Here is a 19,068-nt window from a genome sequence, read left to right as displayed (position 1 = left end):
ATCCAAGTATTGTTGTGGCGTGCAGCCCGATCCAATATTTACTGCGGCGCGCAGTCCGATCCAACATATCTCACACAGCCCTTAACCCGGCACTCAGGCCTTATATCAGTCACTAGCTTTTCTAGCCTCACAATTATCACAACAACAGCCCAAACAAAGACTATAACAAGTACAAATCAAATCATGGGAGAGAACTGGGACAAAAATGCATAAGCAAACAATGACTGAGTACAAGATAGCAATTTAACAGTCAATACAACAAGTTCACGACCACTGCGGGTCACAACAGGGCTTCCATATAACCTAAGCATGGTTTCTAACATGTAAGACAGTCAATAACTCGAAAACAAGAGTGAACAGGTAATAACAAAGGGCTATTTGACTTTACAGTCTACCGGGACGGACCCGGTCTCAATCCCACACAGTGCACGCTCACACGCCTGTCACCTAGCATGTGCGTCACCTCTAAATATCAACATCATATGAATTTCTCGGGGTTTCATACCCTCAAAACCAGACTTAAGACTGTTACGTACCACAATCCGAGCAAAAATCCTGCTCCGCAATTCCTTTGCCTCTCAAATCTGCCTCCAAACGTCCCGAATCTAGCCACAAACAATACAATACGATCAATATATGCTAAAGAAATCAATTCCAGAAGAAAAATACCAAATTATAGCCAAAATTCGAAATCAGTTCAAACCCGGCCCCCGGGCTCACATCTCGAAATTCGACAAAAGTCACAAAACTAGAAAGCCTATTTACTCACGAGTCCATACATATAAAATTTATCAAAATCCGACATCATTTGGTCCCTCAATTCCTTAAATTAAACTCTCCAAAATCCCAAGCCCTAACCCCCTATTTTCACCCCTAAATTCCACAAATTAGATGATAATATAATGGGAAAATACCATAGCTAGGGGTTTTAGTGCCCAAGCAACTTACCTCACTGAAAACCCTTGAATCTCCCTTCAAAATCACTCCAAAAGCTCCAAAAATCGACTTGAAAATGGTGGAAATGAACAAAAATTCGCGAAGTGTTCTATTTATAGTTTCTGCTCACGTCTTTCGCACCTGCGGCTAAATATGTGCACCTGCGGTGCGGCATCTGCGCAAGAACCTCCGCACCTGAGTAAGATCATTAAAACACCTAACTTCGCACCTGCGCTCCATATCCGCATCTACGACCATGTAGGTGCGGAAAAGACCTCGCACCTGCGACCACTTCCCGACCTCCTCACTTCCGCTTTTGCGGGCACCTATCTGCATCTGGGGGCTCGCAGATGCGACCTCTCCTACACACCTACAGACCCAGCCTACCTCAACACCGTCCGCACCTGCGAACTCCCAAGCGCGCATGTGACCTTGCACCTGCGGCTCCCCTTCTGCAGGTGCGGAAAACACCAACAACTTCAGAAACCAGCAAACTCCCAACACCAATAATTGATCTGTTAACCACCCGAAACACATCCGAGACCCTCGGGACCTCAACCAACCATACCAACAAGTCATATATCAACATACAAACTTAGTCGAACCTTGAAACACTCAAAACAACATCAAAATACCAAATTGCCCTTGGATTCAAGCCTAAGAACTTCTAAACTTCCAAATTTGACAACCGATGCCGAAACCAACATAACCACGTCCGAATGACCTCAAATTTTGCACACAAGTCTGAAATGACACCACGAACTTACTCCAACTTCCGAAAATCCATTCCGACCCCGATATCAAATTTTTCACTACCGACCGAAATCACCAAATTTCTAACTTTCGCCAATTCAAGCCTAATTTCACTACATACCTCCAAATCACATTCTGGACGCGATCCTAAGTCCAAAATTACCTAACGGAGCTAACAGAATCATCAAAATTTGAATCTAAGACCGTTTACACATAAGTCAACATCTGATTGACTTTTTCAACTTAAGCTTATCCCAAAGAGACCAAGTATCTCAATTCACTCTGAAACCACTCTGGACCTGAACCAACTAACCCGGTATAACATAATATAGCTGAATTACATAAAAAGAAGCAGAAATGGGGGAAACGGGGCTATAACTCTCAAAACAACCGAGCGGGTTGTTACATCCTCCCCCTCTTAAACAAGCGTTCGCCCTCGAACGGGTCTAGAAACATACCTGGAATCTCAAATAGGTGTGGATATCTGCTCTGCATCTCCCGCTCGGTCTCCTAGGTGGCCTCCTCCACAGGCTAACCTCTCCACTGCACTTTCACTGAAGCTATGTCCTTTGACCTCAACTTTCGAACCTGCCGATCCAAAATGGCCATCGGCTCCACATCATAAGTCATATCACCCTCCAACTGAACCATGCTGAAGTTCAAAACTTGGGACAGATCTCCAATATACTTTCGGAGCATGAAAACATGAAACACTGGGTGTACACTCGACAAGCTGGGCGGCATGGCAAGCTTATAAGTCACCTCCCCTATCCTCTGAAGCACCTCAAAAGGCCCAATGAACCGGGGGCTCAACTTGCCCCTCTTCCCAAACCTCATAACACCTTTTATGGGTGATACCTTCAGTAAAACCTTCTCCCCAACCATAAAAGACACATCACGGACCTTCCTGTACGCATAGCTCTTCTGCCTAGACCGCACCATGCGAAGCCGCTTCTGAATCAATTTCACCTTATCTAATGCATCCTGGACCAAGTCTGTACCCAAGAACCTAGCCTCACCCAGCTCAAATCATCCTACTGGAGATCTATACCTCCTCCCATATAAATCCTCGTATGGAGCCATTTGAATACTCGACCGATAACTGTTGTTTTATGCAAACTCTGCGAGCGGCAAAAACTGGTCCCATGAACCCCCAAAGTCAATGACACAAGTGCGCAACATGTCCTTCAATATCTAAATAATGTGCTCGGATTATCTCAACTCAACCTGAGTACCCAACTCTCGCTGCAAGGCCCTCCAAAACTGCGATGTAAACTGAGTGCCCCTATCTGAAATGATGGAAACTGGGACACCATGCAGGCGAACAATCTCTCGGATGTAAATCTCCGCCAACCTCTCTGAAGAGTAAGTAGTACCAACTGGAATGAAGTGTGTGAACTTGGTCAGCCGATCCACAATCACCCAAATAGCATCGAACTTCCAAACGAACTTCTCCTGAAAGACAACGGAGAACTACTGCCAAGTAAGAGGCGTTGCGCCGACCGGCCTATGCCTCCCGTAAGCCTCCCACAAACTGAATGCAGCCCCAGAGAATTGAAAGGTAGTGAACGAGACCCCACTAGTCTCCAGAATACCTGTTGTACGGAGTATCCTCTAACACCTGTCCAAGAAAACTTGTGCATCCTCTCCCTCTGCACCACTGAAAGATGGAGGCTGGAGTCTCCCAAACCTCTCCAATCTACGTTGCTCATCCTCAGGCATAGCAAGAACCACATAGTCCTGAGCAGTTGTAACCGGCGGGGCGGGTGGTGCCCCGGGGGTCTGGAATCCTTGTACCACCTGCTCTGGTGTGCGAGCAGCGGGAGTTTGAGCACCTCCCCCGGCCTGAGAAGTGGATGATGCGGCCGGAACAGAGACCGCCTGAGCAAGACTAGTGCACGCGGTCAGAATCCGAGCAAAGGCCTCCTGAAGGCCTGGAATCACAATAGGCACATGTGGTGCCTGAGTTGGTGCATCAGCAACTGGAATCTAGTCTTGATCTGGGGCAACTGGTGGATCTGTAGGTACTGCCCCAGCTGCTGCGCGGGCTTCACCTATACCCCTACCATGGCCTCGATCGCGGGCTCGACCTCTCACGGGCCTGGCTAGTGGTACTGGTGGCTGGCCCTCCTGACCGGTAGTACGAGTCATCACCATCTGTGAGAGAATGAAATAACAGATGTTTAGTTACTAGAATCAACCGATTCGCACAACAAGAATTCAAGAATGTGGAGTTTCCTAAGGGTTCTGCAGCCTATCGAAGATAAGTACATACGTCTCCGTACTGATCCGCAAGACTCTACTAAACCCGCTCATGACTCGTGAGACCTATGTAACCTAGGTTATGATACCAACTTGTCACGACCCAAAACCTAAGCCGTCGTGATGGCGCCTAACTTGGTACTAGGCAAACCGACCTTTCCAAAACACTTTCAAAATTTAACAGAACTGAATTAAGACATTTAAAATAACCGGAATTTCTCATAAATACGGGGTAAAACCCAATAAACATAAGTGTAGAAAAATAGCCCGACATCGGAGTGTCACTAAGTCATAAGCATCTAAACCAGACTAGAATTAGAGTTTACAATGTACCAATAATACCCAAACAGAAAGAAAAGATAATAATAGAGGAGAATCAAGGTCTGCGGACATCGGCAGCTACCTCGTAAGTCTCCGACAACCACAAGTGCACGGACTCAACGATCTCTGCGAACAGTCTTACCTGAATCTGCACACAAGGTGCAGGGAGTAACGTGAGTACTTCCAACTCAGTAAGTAACAAAATTAAATAAGGAACTGAGAAGCAGTGACGAGCTACACAAATGCAGTTCATTTCAGTAATTTCAGCAAGAAAAGTAGACATGCTTTCAATTCGGTGTTTTAAATCAAAACATTTCGAGCTCAGGTACAACAATATAAGCCCTCTAGAAAATTCCACAACAACAACAATTAGCAACGAAGTGCAATAGCAAAATAAGTGCAAGTACAGCTTCACAGGGCTACTTCCACTCATCTATCTCAACAGCTCAATCACTCGGCTCTCAGCCTCAATAATTACAATCAAAGGTGTTTGCGCTCACTAGGGGTGTACAGACTCCGGAGGGGCTTCTACAGACCAAGTGCTATATTGTTGCGGCGCGTAACCCGACTCAATACAGCTGCGGCGTGCAGCCCGATCCATATATTGTTGTTGCATGCAGCCCGATCCATGTACTGTTGCGGCGTGTAGCCCAATCCAATATCATGGCCCGAAGGCTTGTTGCGATGTGTAGCCCGATCCAACATTTACTACAGCGCGCAGTCCGATCCAACATATCTCACACAGCTCTCAACCCAACACTCAGGTCCTATATCAGTCACTAGCGTTTCCAACCTCACAATTATCACAACAACAGCCCAAACAAAGACTATAACAAGTACAAATCAAATCATGGGAGAGAGCTGGGACAAAAATGCATAAGCAAACAATGACTGAGTACAAGACAGTAATTTAACAGTCAATACAACAAGTTCACGACCACTGCGGGTCCCAACAAGGTTTCCATATAACCTAAGCATGGTTTCTAACATGTAAGACAGTCAATAACTCGAAAACAAGAGTGAACATGTAATAACAAAGGGCTATTTGAATTTACAGTCTACCAGGATGGACTAAGTCTCAATCCCACACGGTGCACGCTCATATTCTCGTCACCTAGCATTTGTGTCACCTCTAAATATCAACATCATATGAATTTCTCGGGGTTTCATACCCTCAAAACCAAACTTAAGACTGTTACTTACCTCAATTCGAGCAAAACTCCTACTCTGCAATGCCTTTACCTATCAAATCGGCCTCCAAATGTCCCGAATCTAGCCACAAGCAATACAATACGATCAATATAGGCTAAAGGAATCAATTCCACAAGAAAAATACCAAATTATAGCCAAAATCCAAAATCGGCTCAAACCCAGCCCCCGGTACCACGTATCGAAATCCGACAAAAGTCACAAAACTAGAAAGCTCATTCACTCACGAGTCCATACATATAAAATTTATCAAAATCCGACATTATTTGGTCCCTCAAATCCTTAAATTAAACTCTCCAAAATCCCAAGCCCTAACTCCCTATTTTTACCCCTAAATTCCACTAATTAGATGATAATACAATGGGAAAACACCATAGTTAGGAGTATTAGTGCCCAAGCAACATACCTCACTGAAAACCCTTGAATCTCCCTTCAAAATCACTCCAAAAGCTCCAAAATTCGACTTGAAAATGGTGGAAATGAACCAAAATTCGCGAAGTGTTCTATTTATAGTTTCTGCCCAGGTCTTTCGCACATGCGGCTAAATATGCGCACCTGAGGTGCCGCATCTGTGCAAGAACCTCCGTACCTGCGGAAAATCATTAAAAACCCCAACTTCGCACCTGCGGCCATTGCCTGACCTCCTCACTTCTGCTTCTGCGGGAACCTATCCGCATCTGCAGACTCGCAGATGCGACCTCTCCTACGTACCTGTGAACCCAGCCTACCTCAACACTGTCCGCACCTGCAAACTCCCCCGCGCGCTTGCGACCTCGCACATGCGGCTCCCCTTCCGCAGGTGCAAATAACACCAGCAGCTTCATAAACCAGCAAACTCCCAACACCAATGATTGATCTGTTAACTACCCGAAACACACCCGACACCCTCGAGACCTCAACCAACCATACCAATAAGTCATATATCAACATACGAACTTAGTCAAAGCTTTGAAACACTCAAAACAACATCGAAACACCAAATTACCCTTGGATTCAAGCTTAAGAACTTCTAAACTTCCAAATTCGACAACCGATGCCGAAACCAACCAAACCACGTCTGAATGACCTTAAATTTTGCACACAAGTCTGAAATGACACCACAAACCTACTCCAACTTTCGTAAATCTATTCCGATCCCGATATCAAATTTTTCACTGCCGACCGAAATCGCCAAATTTTTAACTTTCACCAATTCAAGCCTAATTCCACTACGAACCTGCAAATCACATTTCGGATGCGCTCCTAAGTCCAAAATTACCTAACGGAGCTAACATAATCATCAAAATTCGAATCCTAGACCGTTTACATATAAGTCAACATCTGGTTGACTTTTCCAACTTAAGCTTATCCCAAAGAGACCAAGTGTCTCAATTCACTCCGAAATCACTCCGGTCCCGTAGCAACTAACCCGATATAACACAATATAGCTGAATTACATAAAAAGAAGTAGAAATGAGGGGAAACGGGGCTATAACTCTCGAAACGACCGGTCGGGTCATTACACAAAGATAAGCTGAATATGTGTGTACATGTTGATACTGACTTAACTCTCTCAATATAGTAAGTAAAATAGTTGTCTGACCCTATAAGGCTCGGTACATATAACTGCTCTGCCGTAGTAGGCTCGCTCATAGGTGCTCGGCCATACTAGACTCTGTATCTCGACAATTCTGGGCTCGCTCATAGGCGTTCGGTCACAGTAGGCTCGGTATATAACTTACCATCTGATCAAAGGTTGCCCAATAGGGGCCTGCCCACCGAATATAGCTCGATGGTGGTGAAAATACTGTAATACTCTATATATATATATATATATATATATATATATATATATATATAGCTCGATGGTAGTGACTTCTTGACTGAAAGAAGTCAATACTTAACTGAATATAAAGTCCCGATAAACCGATAAGGGAGAATATGATAACTTATGAGACTAGGATAAAGTACATAAATTCAAGAATATGAACTTCTCTTTATGTCTTATTATCAAACACATGTAGTTACAGGATCATACCAAAATGAAGGAAAGGTTTAGCCTTAACATACCTTATCACAATCTGTCCAATAATCACGTTAAACTCGTCTCATTGCACCTTAATCTACAACAACGATAATAATACTATCATCAAGTTATGGAAGGTACAACTATCGCACAACAAACGAATAGCTTATTTTATAATAAAAGGGGCAGCTTCTCCCCTATAATCTTTACTTCCTCCCAATTCGACATAACACCAACAAAAATAAGAACACAACAATAACAACATGTATACATCATTTTTCAACCTTATATCCATCATAAAATACCACAAAACATCCCACACACCCCAATAAGTTCATACACAAAACGACAACTCTAGTAGTGTCAAACAACCTAAAAATGTAACGACGAACGACCATCCAACCACCCTGCCATTATGTGGTGTTTCTCCAAACCCTTTCTCCTCCAAAAATCCATAAAAACAGTAGCAAAAGATACAACCCAACAGCAACACGAAATAGCCCACAAAATAATCCCACAAGTTCAGCAACTCAAAACTGATTTTTCAATTTACTAAAACACGTTTCGGCTTGTCTTTTCTTTCAAATTGAGCAACACAAACCAACAGTATATAATTAAGCCTTTTATCCTATAAACCAGCCATGAATTCAAGTTAAAAATAAGTTCACAACCAGCCAACAGTGACGCAACAACAAATATCATACTACTCTTTTGAAGCTCGCTAGGTCTAGTCTTTACGATCGAGTTACAACTCGTACAAGCATAGATAATGGAATGAGAAGCATAAATTTACCTTGGACTGAGTAGAACCCACAAAACCTAGTCCTTATTCATCCAAAATCAGTCCCCCAACACAGCTACAAGAAGGAGAAAGAGAAACTAGCAAGTTGTCCAGGGTTTTCGCCACTAGAATCACATCGTATCACCCAAAATTACCTAGGGTTTGTGTGGGATTTTTAGGGAGGAGTTGCAGGCAATCTGATTTTGTTGGTTTGAGAAATGAATGAAATAAATGAGTTAATAAGTCCTTAAAAGTCCCCTCTTGGCCGACTTTAGGAGCTTTTAATTGAGGCTTCTCATGTTGGCAAGTAGGTGATGCACCTACTTGTCACCTACCAGTCTGCGCAGTCTCACAAAAATACGAATATCTCTCTATTGCAATATTATATCAATGAACAGTTTAAACCGTTTGAAACTAGACTCGTAGATCTTCAATTTGGTAGGTAGATCATCCCGTAATTTCAAGTAAATTGGGAGAAATACTCAGCTACATTTGACATAATTTTCAGCATATTTATGAATATAACGTGCGATGATCTTTGCCAACTTTTGTTTCACAACTCGCTTGACTTCAAAACATAACACACGACTATCATAAAACTAAAATAACTCATAATATGACATCCTTATCATTTTGAGCACCCTAGTCTCACCCCAAAAGTACACGTTATAACATTCCCAACTTGTCGACTTTCGACGAAATTTATTTTCTTCAATTCGTTTAGCTTGTAAGCCTTCCAACCCTCTTGGTACTTGTAGTTCATGATCTTAAATATTTGTAACCTCCAAATTAACATAATTAACTTACTTTATGTACTTTCAAAGATGATCTCATTTCTGAGCTTACATCAATTGACTTACGACGTACTCTCACGTACGAAAATATAGGGTGTAACATATCGAAAGGTAGGTTACAACGTAGGTATGACTATAATTGTTTTTACATTATCAGTAATTTAATATGATATAACAAATTAATTACCATTTAATTTAGGTTCCTAATATATAATTACCTGCTACTATCTTAAATTACATGACATTGTTTGCACCAACAAGTATCGAACTTAATTTTAAATACACCCAAGTGATTATTTATCCGGAAAAAAAATTGCAGGAGGGACTATTAGGGCTGCTTATCGGGCGGATCGGTCGGTTATTTACTCTTAACGGTTCGGCTTATCGATTATCAGCTTTTAAATGTATTAATCCGCTAGCCACCTGATAAGATATCGGGCGGATTGGTATCGGTTTAGCTATTGTCGGCCTAACTCAAACTGTATTACCGAGGACTATTTTGGTCCTTCATATTACAGCATGTTAGTTGTTACACCAAAATTGATACCTCTAAACACTACAGAAATTTGCTAGTGCCCGCTGACGCTGCTTTCAGTTCAGACTACAAATATTGGAGCAATGTTTGTAATTGCACATGACTTACACCATTTTCATAAAGATCAGATCAATACTGATTTAATCTGTAAAGAACGAAATGAAAAAGATCCAAAGGCAAAGCTCTGGCCACTGGGTGAAATTAAGGCCTTTAGACGTTAGGGTTTCTATTTTCTAATGTCTAAAATCTAATTGTCTAATAGAGTACTGGGTCTGGAAGTGGAAGAAGGGATTTTTATTACTTATTTAATATACATATGAAATCTAATTGTCTAATAGAAAGAAGAGATTTTTATTATTTAATTAATATACATATGAAATCTAATTGTCTAATAGAGTACCGGTAGTGGAAGAAGAGATTTTTATTACTTATTTAATATACAATATATATATTCTTAGCGGGTTAACGGATTATCCGTTAAGAAAATTGAATAATCCGTCCCCAAATCAATAAGCCATTAATAAAAAAAATTTAATCTGTTCCCCGTCCGTTAAACCGTTAACTCGATACCAATAAGATTACTGTTCGGTTTTCGATTACTGTTCGGTTTTGAACACACCTACGGACTATATGTGCAAAAGGTGCAGTTACTAACATTTATCGTGATCTCAATCTCCGGGGTAAAATGGACCTTTGCTTGGTAATGGAGAGAAAGGAAAACGGTAAAATAATGACACCTTTTTGAATACTGCTCTCTCTCTCTCACACACACACTGAGAGAGGAGAGAGACATATACTCTCTCTTCCATACACTCATGCCCCTTTGTCTTTCCCTTTGCCGTTAAGTCTTCCTTTCTTCTGCTTCACCTAACCTCCAAATCTTCTTTACCCCTTTGGAACAATGGCAGCAACCTCAGCTCCCTCAGACTATTCCCAGCAACCCCATTTCAAAATGCCAAAACAAGCCTCAACAGTTAAGCAGCAGCATTCAAGTAAGTCCTCTTGTTCTAACATTTTCTTGAAATCTCTTATAGTCATGCTTATTCTGGTTGTTATCCCACTCTTTCCTTCCCAAGCTCCTGACTTTATAACCCAAAGTATAGTAACTCAGTTCTGGGAGCTTTTTCACCTTTTGTTCATTGGCATTGCTGTGTGTTATGGCTTGTTTTGTAAAAGAAGTAGTACCAAGACTTATGCTGAAACACATTCAAGATTTGAGAGTTCAGATGCATATGCTACTTCTGGGATTTCAAATGTAGCCTCAATCTTTGATAATGGGCTTGAAAATTTTTGTGGGTCTGATGAGAAAAGAGTGATCCCAAGTTGGGATTCTCAGTTCTTGCATTATCAAAATAGGGGCCAAGAAAGATTTGAGCTTGTTGAGGGTGAAAAGGTTAGATCTTTTTTAGGTGAAAATGGGGCTCAAAATTCTTGTGGCTCTGATGTCCCAAATTGGGAGTCTCCATTCTTGAATTATGAGTATAGGGGTCAAGAAAGGTCTAATCTTGATGATGGTGAGAAAAGTAGATGCTTTTCAGATGTAGATGGGGTTGAAAACACGGATGGGTTGAGTGAGAGGGAAGTAGCTCAAGTTTGGAATTCTCAGTACGTTGTTGGTGAATCCATGGTGGTTGTTGCCAATGGAAACTATGGGGTTGAAAATGTTGACCACATTGACCATAAACCTTTAGGCTTGCCTGTTAGGAGCCTGAGAAACAGACTTGTTAATGCTGAAAACCCGGAATTTATTCAAGAAAATACTGCTAATTCAGGGGGTTCGTCTGGTAGTATTGGTTATGAAGTTAGAGGGGAAAAGATAAGAGGAATGTCTCGTATCAATTTGGGGAGGAAGTTTGAGGAGGTTTCTGGACCTCGCCAAATTTCATGGCGATTGAGGTCTCAGAAGAGAGAAATAGGAGGGGTGAATACAGTTAGACCGCCTTCACATACTAGGCCTCACTCGGTTGGACAATTGGAGTTTGGGCATCTCAAGTCTAGGTCGTTCAGTAGAGCAGTATCCTCTCGGACTAGTCCTACTTCTTCACCAAGTATTACCTCGCCTTCATCCTCTTATTCTTCAGAAAATGGAAGTGTCAAAATGGAAATGCCACACTCTGACCCACATTATGCATTTGAGAGTATATCCAGCTCGGCTTCAGAACAGACAGGAACCTCCATTGGAGAAGCAGCAGTTTTAACTTCAAAGGTCAACGAACCTAGCAATCAGTCATTTCCAGAAATGAATGTGCAGCTGAGAGATGACTATGAAGAGGATGCAACAAAGATGAAAATGAATCCTTCTAGTGTAGAAGCATGTCATGTTCAAAGTCATCCACATTGTGAGCCCAAATGTGCTGGAGAAACTGAGTTAGGGCATCTAGAGCCATGGTCATTCTGGAATCGGATACGCTCTCAAATTGTTTCCAATTCTTCTTCTCCTAGAGCAATTTCACCAATGTCCGCTGCCTCTCCAGAAATGCCAAGCTCCAGAAAGGAAGACCTTGAGAAACTGAAGAATGTCAAGCCTCCATCTGTCCAAGTTAGTCAACCAACAGCGAGATCAGCGAATGATACAGCTGCATTCGTTGCTTCAAGGACTCGACGATCTACTGTTGGTTCTTCTTCAGAGTTTGATACTCATTGTACATCTAAAGATAAATTAAAGAATGTTGGATCTGTGAATGATGAAGCAACATACCATACCTCAAAATCTCGAGCATTTAGCATTGGTTCTTCTTCAGAAATAACTGTGCATGAAAATTCAAAATTGAAGCATGCCAGCAAGGATCTTAAAGAGGATTCTTCATACATGCAAAAAGAAAGTGTCAATTCCTTGGTTTCAGATGTGAAACAACCGATACCTGCGAAAATTTTGTCAAGGGGAAAATCAGTCAGAACATTTAGATCCCGCAGAAGTTATATTGGTAGATCAAAAAGAAAGGAAGGTAGTCCAAAAGAAAGTGGAGACATAAATGAGGTCAATTGTGATGAATTTGACTCAGTATCATCCATGAAGTTCACCAACAGCGAAGGGCATGCAAATCCACTAGTCAATTCCCGAGAAGACATTCTTGACAACAGTGGGCCAATTCCAAGCTCAGCATTCTCTGAAAGTGAGCGTGAAGCAAAGCAACTTTTTGTTAATACGGACATTGTGGAATCTAAGGAGAACTCAGAATGCAAAGGGAACCCCGAGAATGTGTTACCCAATTCTCATATGAGTTCTGATGAAGAAGCTGACTTTAACCTTGTGGATGATATGGATCTAGGAAGTGAGGTTGATAGAAAAGCCGGTGAATTCATTGCCAAGTTCAGAGAACAGATTAGGCTTCAGAAAATTGAATCATTTCGACGGACCAGTGGTTAGTAGTTAACAATTTATCATGAGGTATGTATAGTGATTCGAGTATGCTAAAGAGGGATGTTCTTCCCTTGTTAAATAGGAAAATTGATCATTTGTTTATATGTTTAGCCTCTCTTTGTGAAATCATATACTTGGAATGTTATTAGAAATTACCTGCTCATGTATCTAAGAGGGACACACTCCTTCCCTTCTTGGAAGAGCAAATCCATTGTCCATTGGGAAACTATCTTTATAGTTTTCCATCATTATGAGTTTCATTTTATCAAAATTCATTTTACCTTGCAATTCAGCTGGATATATTCTTCAAGGTGAATTCATATCCACATTTGGGTCATTCGTAATTTTCAATTAAGAAGTACGGAAGCTGAATTGCCCAAACATTAATATCAGATTGCTGTGACAAATATATTAGTCTCCTTTTGTACTATAACTAGTTTTTAAATTCCTAAATGCATTAGCTTTCATTGTGTTTCTTTACTCTTTTTTCATTTTGAATTCTCATTACTTCATTCTTGACCCTTGGTATTTCTATACTGACCTGCAAATCTTGGCGTTTGTTGGTGGAAAATTTTTTCTAATTCTTATTTCAGTTACAAATGCCACCTTACATGTTTAGTTGAAGCAAAAAAGGATTATCTGTTTTTTGTCCTATTAAGTTTTGCAAAGCTATCTTTTAGTATTTTGAAGCTTATAAGCCTGCTTCTTGTTTGTCCTAATTGAATGTCTAAGGAGAGCAAGTTTATTTCTTTTTTAAGTTTCAACAACTGGCTTTCAATGATAGGACATGATCATAGTGATTTAGAAACCAATAAAAATGTACCCTACCTCATGGTAGAGTCACAAGTGTGAACTGTCATTCTGTCAGGATAAAAGAAAAGCTAAGCTTCTTTTGGTCAACTAAAGTATGTATTAAGATTTGAGCAACAGAGTCTTGCACATGTCAGTACTGAAAGAACAAATTCTTATATGTTTGCCTTGGTTTCTTTGTTAGGCAAGTGAATTAAAAAGAATGCAGCACATTGTTAAAGCACTATGTGTCCTCTGTCTTACTTTCCTCTGAGAATGGTTGTGAAGCATTCTCTTGTTCTTCTGCTTAGAAAACTACAGAAGCTAAATGGTTCTGACTTAAGTCCTATATTTTGAAGATGTTACCATAACCAAGGGATGGTGGGATGGATGAGACCATTTACGCTTAAACAGAGATATTGAATTTGAGCTTTGAGAAAGGAGGAATTCATGGCAAGGAGCACTTCGCCCTTAAATGGATCCTATGCGGCGTGAATCTAGATTAGTCGGGTTAAGTGGTTTCGACAGCAAGGTTGAACAAAGATCAAATCAAATTCTTGGTGTTCTGGCAAGTCCTGTTATGTCAACAACTTTATTTTTATTTCACTAGAAAGTTTGCGTACATGCAAATTACAGTGATTTCCATTAAAAATATAATTAGTCATATGCTACTTGTTGGCTTTTAGCTTCACTCAGGTAAAAGACTACGATTAATCAACTTGTTAGGATCTTACTTTAATTGTCACGCTTGTAAGTCATACATGTCCATTTTAGAAGCATAGTGAATTCGATTGCACTAAAATTTGTAGATATAATTATTATGATTTGAAGAATATAAAGCTAGTTGTGCTGTTCAAAACAATGAATCAAATCTAGGAAAGAGCAACGGAGTTGTTATAACCTATGATTAATATCAAGACAGTCAATACCAACAACCGAGTTCCATAATTAGCATCACAACAACCATCAAAAAGGTTGACGAAGAGCCTATGTTATATTTCATTGCATTCTTAGAAGTTAATTGGAATTTATGAGTTATTTTCTTTTATACAATTGGTTATAAGGCTTGTATATTCAAGGACTAGAACAACAAAAAGAGAACCCTTATCATAATAGAGGATATCATTGCAAAAAGCCATAGGACTCAATAAGACAAAACTCAAACGATGAAACTTGGAGATGATTTAATTGTGATCAACAAGAAAATATATTAGAAACTTTGTAGACTTTGGGCCACTAATAACCAAAGAGAGTCTTAGAAATCTACTAAAGTCATTCAAAAGATAGGCTTTGAAAGCTATAATGATTTTTTGTATGATAACTTCTTGGAGAAAATTAATAAACACTTGGATTAAAAAACTATGAAAAAAAAGGCTTAGGACATTGTCAGATCGTTATTCTTAAGTATCATTTAATTTGGATAAAAAAGATTTATCACTTATAGGGCTAAGCCAAATATACAACTAAAATGTATAATAGATTTTTAGAGAATTAGGAGTCAAATATTATTCATGTTACATTTGGTAACATATACTAAGCACTGGCCAAGTATTGGAATAGGAAATAATGCTTCAAGGAATTTAATTTATTGCTATAAATGTGGGTTAAAGAGCAATCGCATCCTCATCAACAGTTCAAACTATCTACGCTAAAACATCAAAATGAGTGATTGGTAATGAACAACACGTGAAAAACTTGTTTATCCTTCTACCAGTGCATAGGGTTGGCAAGAGTTTCTTGAGTCATGAACATTAGAGAACATCCAATGAAGGTATTAGTTGTCCCTTTTCCTTGAGTGATGGTCGGATGTAGTGGTGGCAAAATGGTTTAAAGAAAACAGTTAACTATCCATATTATCCACTAAAAAATGGGTTGAATAATGAACTTTTTAAAAACGGGTCAAATATGGATAAGAACCATATTATCCATTTAGAAAATGGATAACCAATGGGTCTAACTTTTACATTTGTAAAGCCTCAAATTGGGGGTTCCTCAAGTTATGGAGACTAAGAATTCTCCTAAAAGTGATCATATGCAAGAAGTCATGGATAATATGGTTATCCATATTATCTACAGGTTAACCCGTTTTTTATCCGTATTAAATATGGGTCTGGTCGGATAATTTATCCGTTTTTTCATTACCCGTTTTCGACCCGAACCATATCTGACCCGCCTGTTTGCCACTCCTAGTCGGATGCAATGGCCACCAGGGGGGTCTAGCTAGGATTTAAGTTCGATGGGTTCATTCTCTAATGTTCTTAGCACTGAACTCATTGTATTTTAGAATTATGGATTTAGACTTACAAATTGTTGCAATTTTAATAATTTTTACACATAAATTTATATTATACGTCGAAATTACTAGGTTCAGAGCACAGTTAATCCGGCAAAACACTTGACACTAGACACTACATGTTTATCCATCCAACATATACCCTCGACACGTGTTACTTCTTATACTATGCAATATGTTATGTCAATACCGTATGGGTCAAAATCTATCTCTAGTCGAAGTGGTATTATTAAAATATTTTTAGACCGCCACGTGTCGAAGTAATCTAATTAACAATGAAGGTCGTGGTTAAAGATTCAACAAAGACTGATGTTGAGGAGTTGTCAAAGATCGAGACCGAGGTCGAGTACCCTTGACAGAATTATAACAGCTAGTTTCGAGATATGACATTAAAAAGAATATTCTAGTGGATATTCTTTGCATTTGTACCATTAGAGTTTTTAGGAACATGTTCCCTGTAAATAGAAAGAGACACAATGATAGGGGACATGTGATATTCATTTTGGAAAAATACTTTGACTTTAAAGAGAGAATCAGATCTTATTGCAAGCACACAAAAATAACATTTTCACTAAGATTCTTGTCCACATTTTTTCACTGGATCCGAGAATAACTCAGATGGAGTATTATTTATCACACTTCGGAGAATTTCATCTTCGGGACATTATTGTTAACTAAGACTAACCCTCATTTGTATAAATTTAATTGGTTGAACCAAGATCTATATTTTTGGTCAAACAATTTGGAGATGTGTGTGGGGATTTCTTAGTTAAATTTTTAGTTTCCTTTAGATCTACAGCTAACGCAAGTCACTAACCTTACAAACCCCAAGATATTCTTTTTTGTACGTAGAAAAACCTACATGGCGAGTAACCAAGGAGAAAGGACAAAAATAACAAGTGATCTCCCTAACAACCTCACGAATGTTATCAACGAGAGCTACGAAATAGTGGGCGAGGACGTGACGCCCAATGCTTCCCTTAGGCGCGAGAGGTCGCCTACCCCCATTGTAGCATAACAAAACCTAGTGGAAAATGGGCTTCCACGTCCGCAGAAGAAGGGACGCCCCAGGCTGTGAAAAAGTTCCTCGAAGCATGGCTGATCGACACTCTAGTGAGCGTGCTCAATAAACCCGCTCCAGGCAAGACTACAGAAACCGCAAGAGCTTGCATGATACAACAAACAGACGAGCAGTGCAATTGACCAAACCCCCTGACGACATATATAACTCATAATATTACTAACAGTGCAGGTGACAGCGTCATCGCTGCCGTTCTAAAGAAGATGAAAGAAATGGAGAATGAAAATAAATCACTCCGAGACCAAATGAAAGAACACCAAGAACAAGTCGACAAAATACCAGGTGCTCCTAAACTGTTGCCAAAAAGGGACGTCGGGCAGGTTCGTGGAGCAGTCGTACAGCGATGACGCACTCCCGCATGCCATACCAAAGACCTTCAAAATGCCGCCCTACCTCTGGATATACGACAAAACGACCGATCCCGAGGATCATGTGGCCCATTACGTCATTGTCGTGAAAGGCAATGACCTCGCTAAAGAACAAGTGTCCTCAATCTTGCTGAAAAAGTTTGGTGAAACGCTTACAGGAGGGGCATTAACATGGTATTCATAGCTACCAGCCCACTCCATAGAAACTTTTGAGGAAATGGCCGATAAATTTGTAACTGCCCATGCCGGAACCAAGAAGACTGAAGCAAGAGTAAACAACATATTCGCTATCAAGTAGTCCTTGGGAAAGGGACTAAGGGACTTCCTCACCCGATTCAACAGAGTAAGGATGACTCTGTCGAACGTGTCTAAAGGGATGGCGGTCGCGGCTTTCCAGAACGGGTTGAGTAGGGATGGTTCAAGAGTTAGTAGAAAACTATTGAGCCGATTGATGAAATATTCTCCAACCACTTGGGACGAAATTCATAATGCTTATTGTGCCGAGGTCCGAGCAGGCGAAGACGACCTCAACGGATCAACTCATAGGCTAACCTCGATACAAACCGAATCCAGAAAAGAATGAAGAGACAACATCATTAGGGATCACCCAGTTTCGTGACCTAATAGAGAACGACACCAGCCATATGTCAGGACGACCGTTGCACCCTCCCATCGCTATCAAGAAGGACCATACAAGCCAAGGACAGGGACTCACCGGAACGAGAGAGGTATACCTCCTTTATTATCTACTCACAATTTTTGTGTGTCGCCTACAGAAATAGTCTACGCTCTTGAGAAACTAGGAACAAAGGTTGCAAAAATACCATACCTAGATATGCTAGCTAGTACTGGAGTTCAACAAATGCTAACTCGACCAGATCCCACTGGCGTAGAATTCCGAAGTGGACGACCTCGCCAAATTGGTCGCAGCTACCAAAAGCATCACGATCGGGGATAAAAATGTAGTCCACCTCCTCAACTCATCACTAGACCAAATCAAGGTAAGAACCATAAACTTAACTTGGGATTGGCTCAATCGTATTATCGCCTATTTGTTGGACGGCACACTCCCAGTCGACAATAAAGAATCCAAGAAACTAAGAATGCAAGCGGCCAGATACAATCTCATTCATATCGACTTGTACAAGAGGACTTACGGCGGCCCTCTGGCAAAATGTTTGGGCCCGAACCAAACACAGCTCATCCTTGAAGAAGTCCATTAAGGCCATTGCGATGCTCACTTCGGCAATCGAGCACTAGTCAGATGCCTCATACGGGTGGTATATTATTGGCCAACCATGAAAATAGACGTAGCAGACTTCTTGAGGAAATGCGAACAGTGCCAAAAGTACGCCCCAATGATTCACCAAGCAGGCGAATACCTCCACTCAGTCACCTCCCCATGGCCGTTCATCAAATGAGGAATGGATATCGTGGGGGCCCTCCCAGCAAGGCGAGGTAATATACAATTCCTTTTGATTTTAACTGACTATTTCTCTAAATTAGTGGAAATAAGAGCATTCTCCCTAATACAGGAACAAGAGGTAATCACCTTTATATGGAGAAACATCATCTGCCGA

The 19,068-nt window shown here is 40.7% G+C and overlaps 1 protein-coding gene across 2 annotated transcripts; it reads left to right on the top strand.

Moving 5' to 3' along the window:
• Window positions 1-10,333: 10,333 nt before the first annotated feature.
• Window positions 10,334-14,480, top strand: LOC104113502 (flocculation protein FLO11). Of its 2 annotated transcripts, none has more exons than XM_009623680.4 (2): window positions 10,334-12,984; window positions 14,106-14,480. In XM_009623680.4, the coding sequence occupies exon 1, from the start codon at window positions 10,498-10,500 to the stop codon at window positions 12,961-12,963; it is 2,466 nt and encodes an 821-aa protein (XP_009621975.1). In that variant the 5' UTR covers window positions 10,334-10,497; the 3' UTR covers window positions 12,964-12,984; window positions 14,106-14,480. The 2 variants fall into 2 exon arrangements, with proteins under 2 accessions (XP_009621975.1, XP_033516499.1); XM_033660608.2 differs by lacking the exon at window positions 14,106-14,480 and adding an exon at window positions 13,952-14,066.
• Window positions 14,481-19,068: the final 4,588 nt, after the last annotated feature.

The sequence above is a fragment of the Nicotiana tomentosiformis genome, chromosome 1 (assembly GCF_000390325.3).
Source record: "Nicotiana tomentosiformis chromosome 1, ASM39032v3, whole genome shotgun sequence".
Classification (NCBI taxonomy): domain Eukaryota; kingdom Viridiplantae; phylum Streptophyta; class Magnoliopsida; order Solanales; family Solanaceae; genus Nicotiana; species Nicotiana tomentosiformis.
Note: the sequence above shows the minus strand (reverse complement) of the source record. Positions and strands in the feature narration are given on the sequence as shown.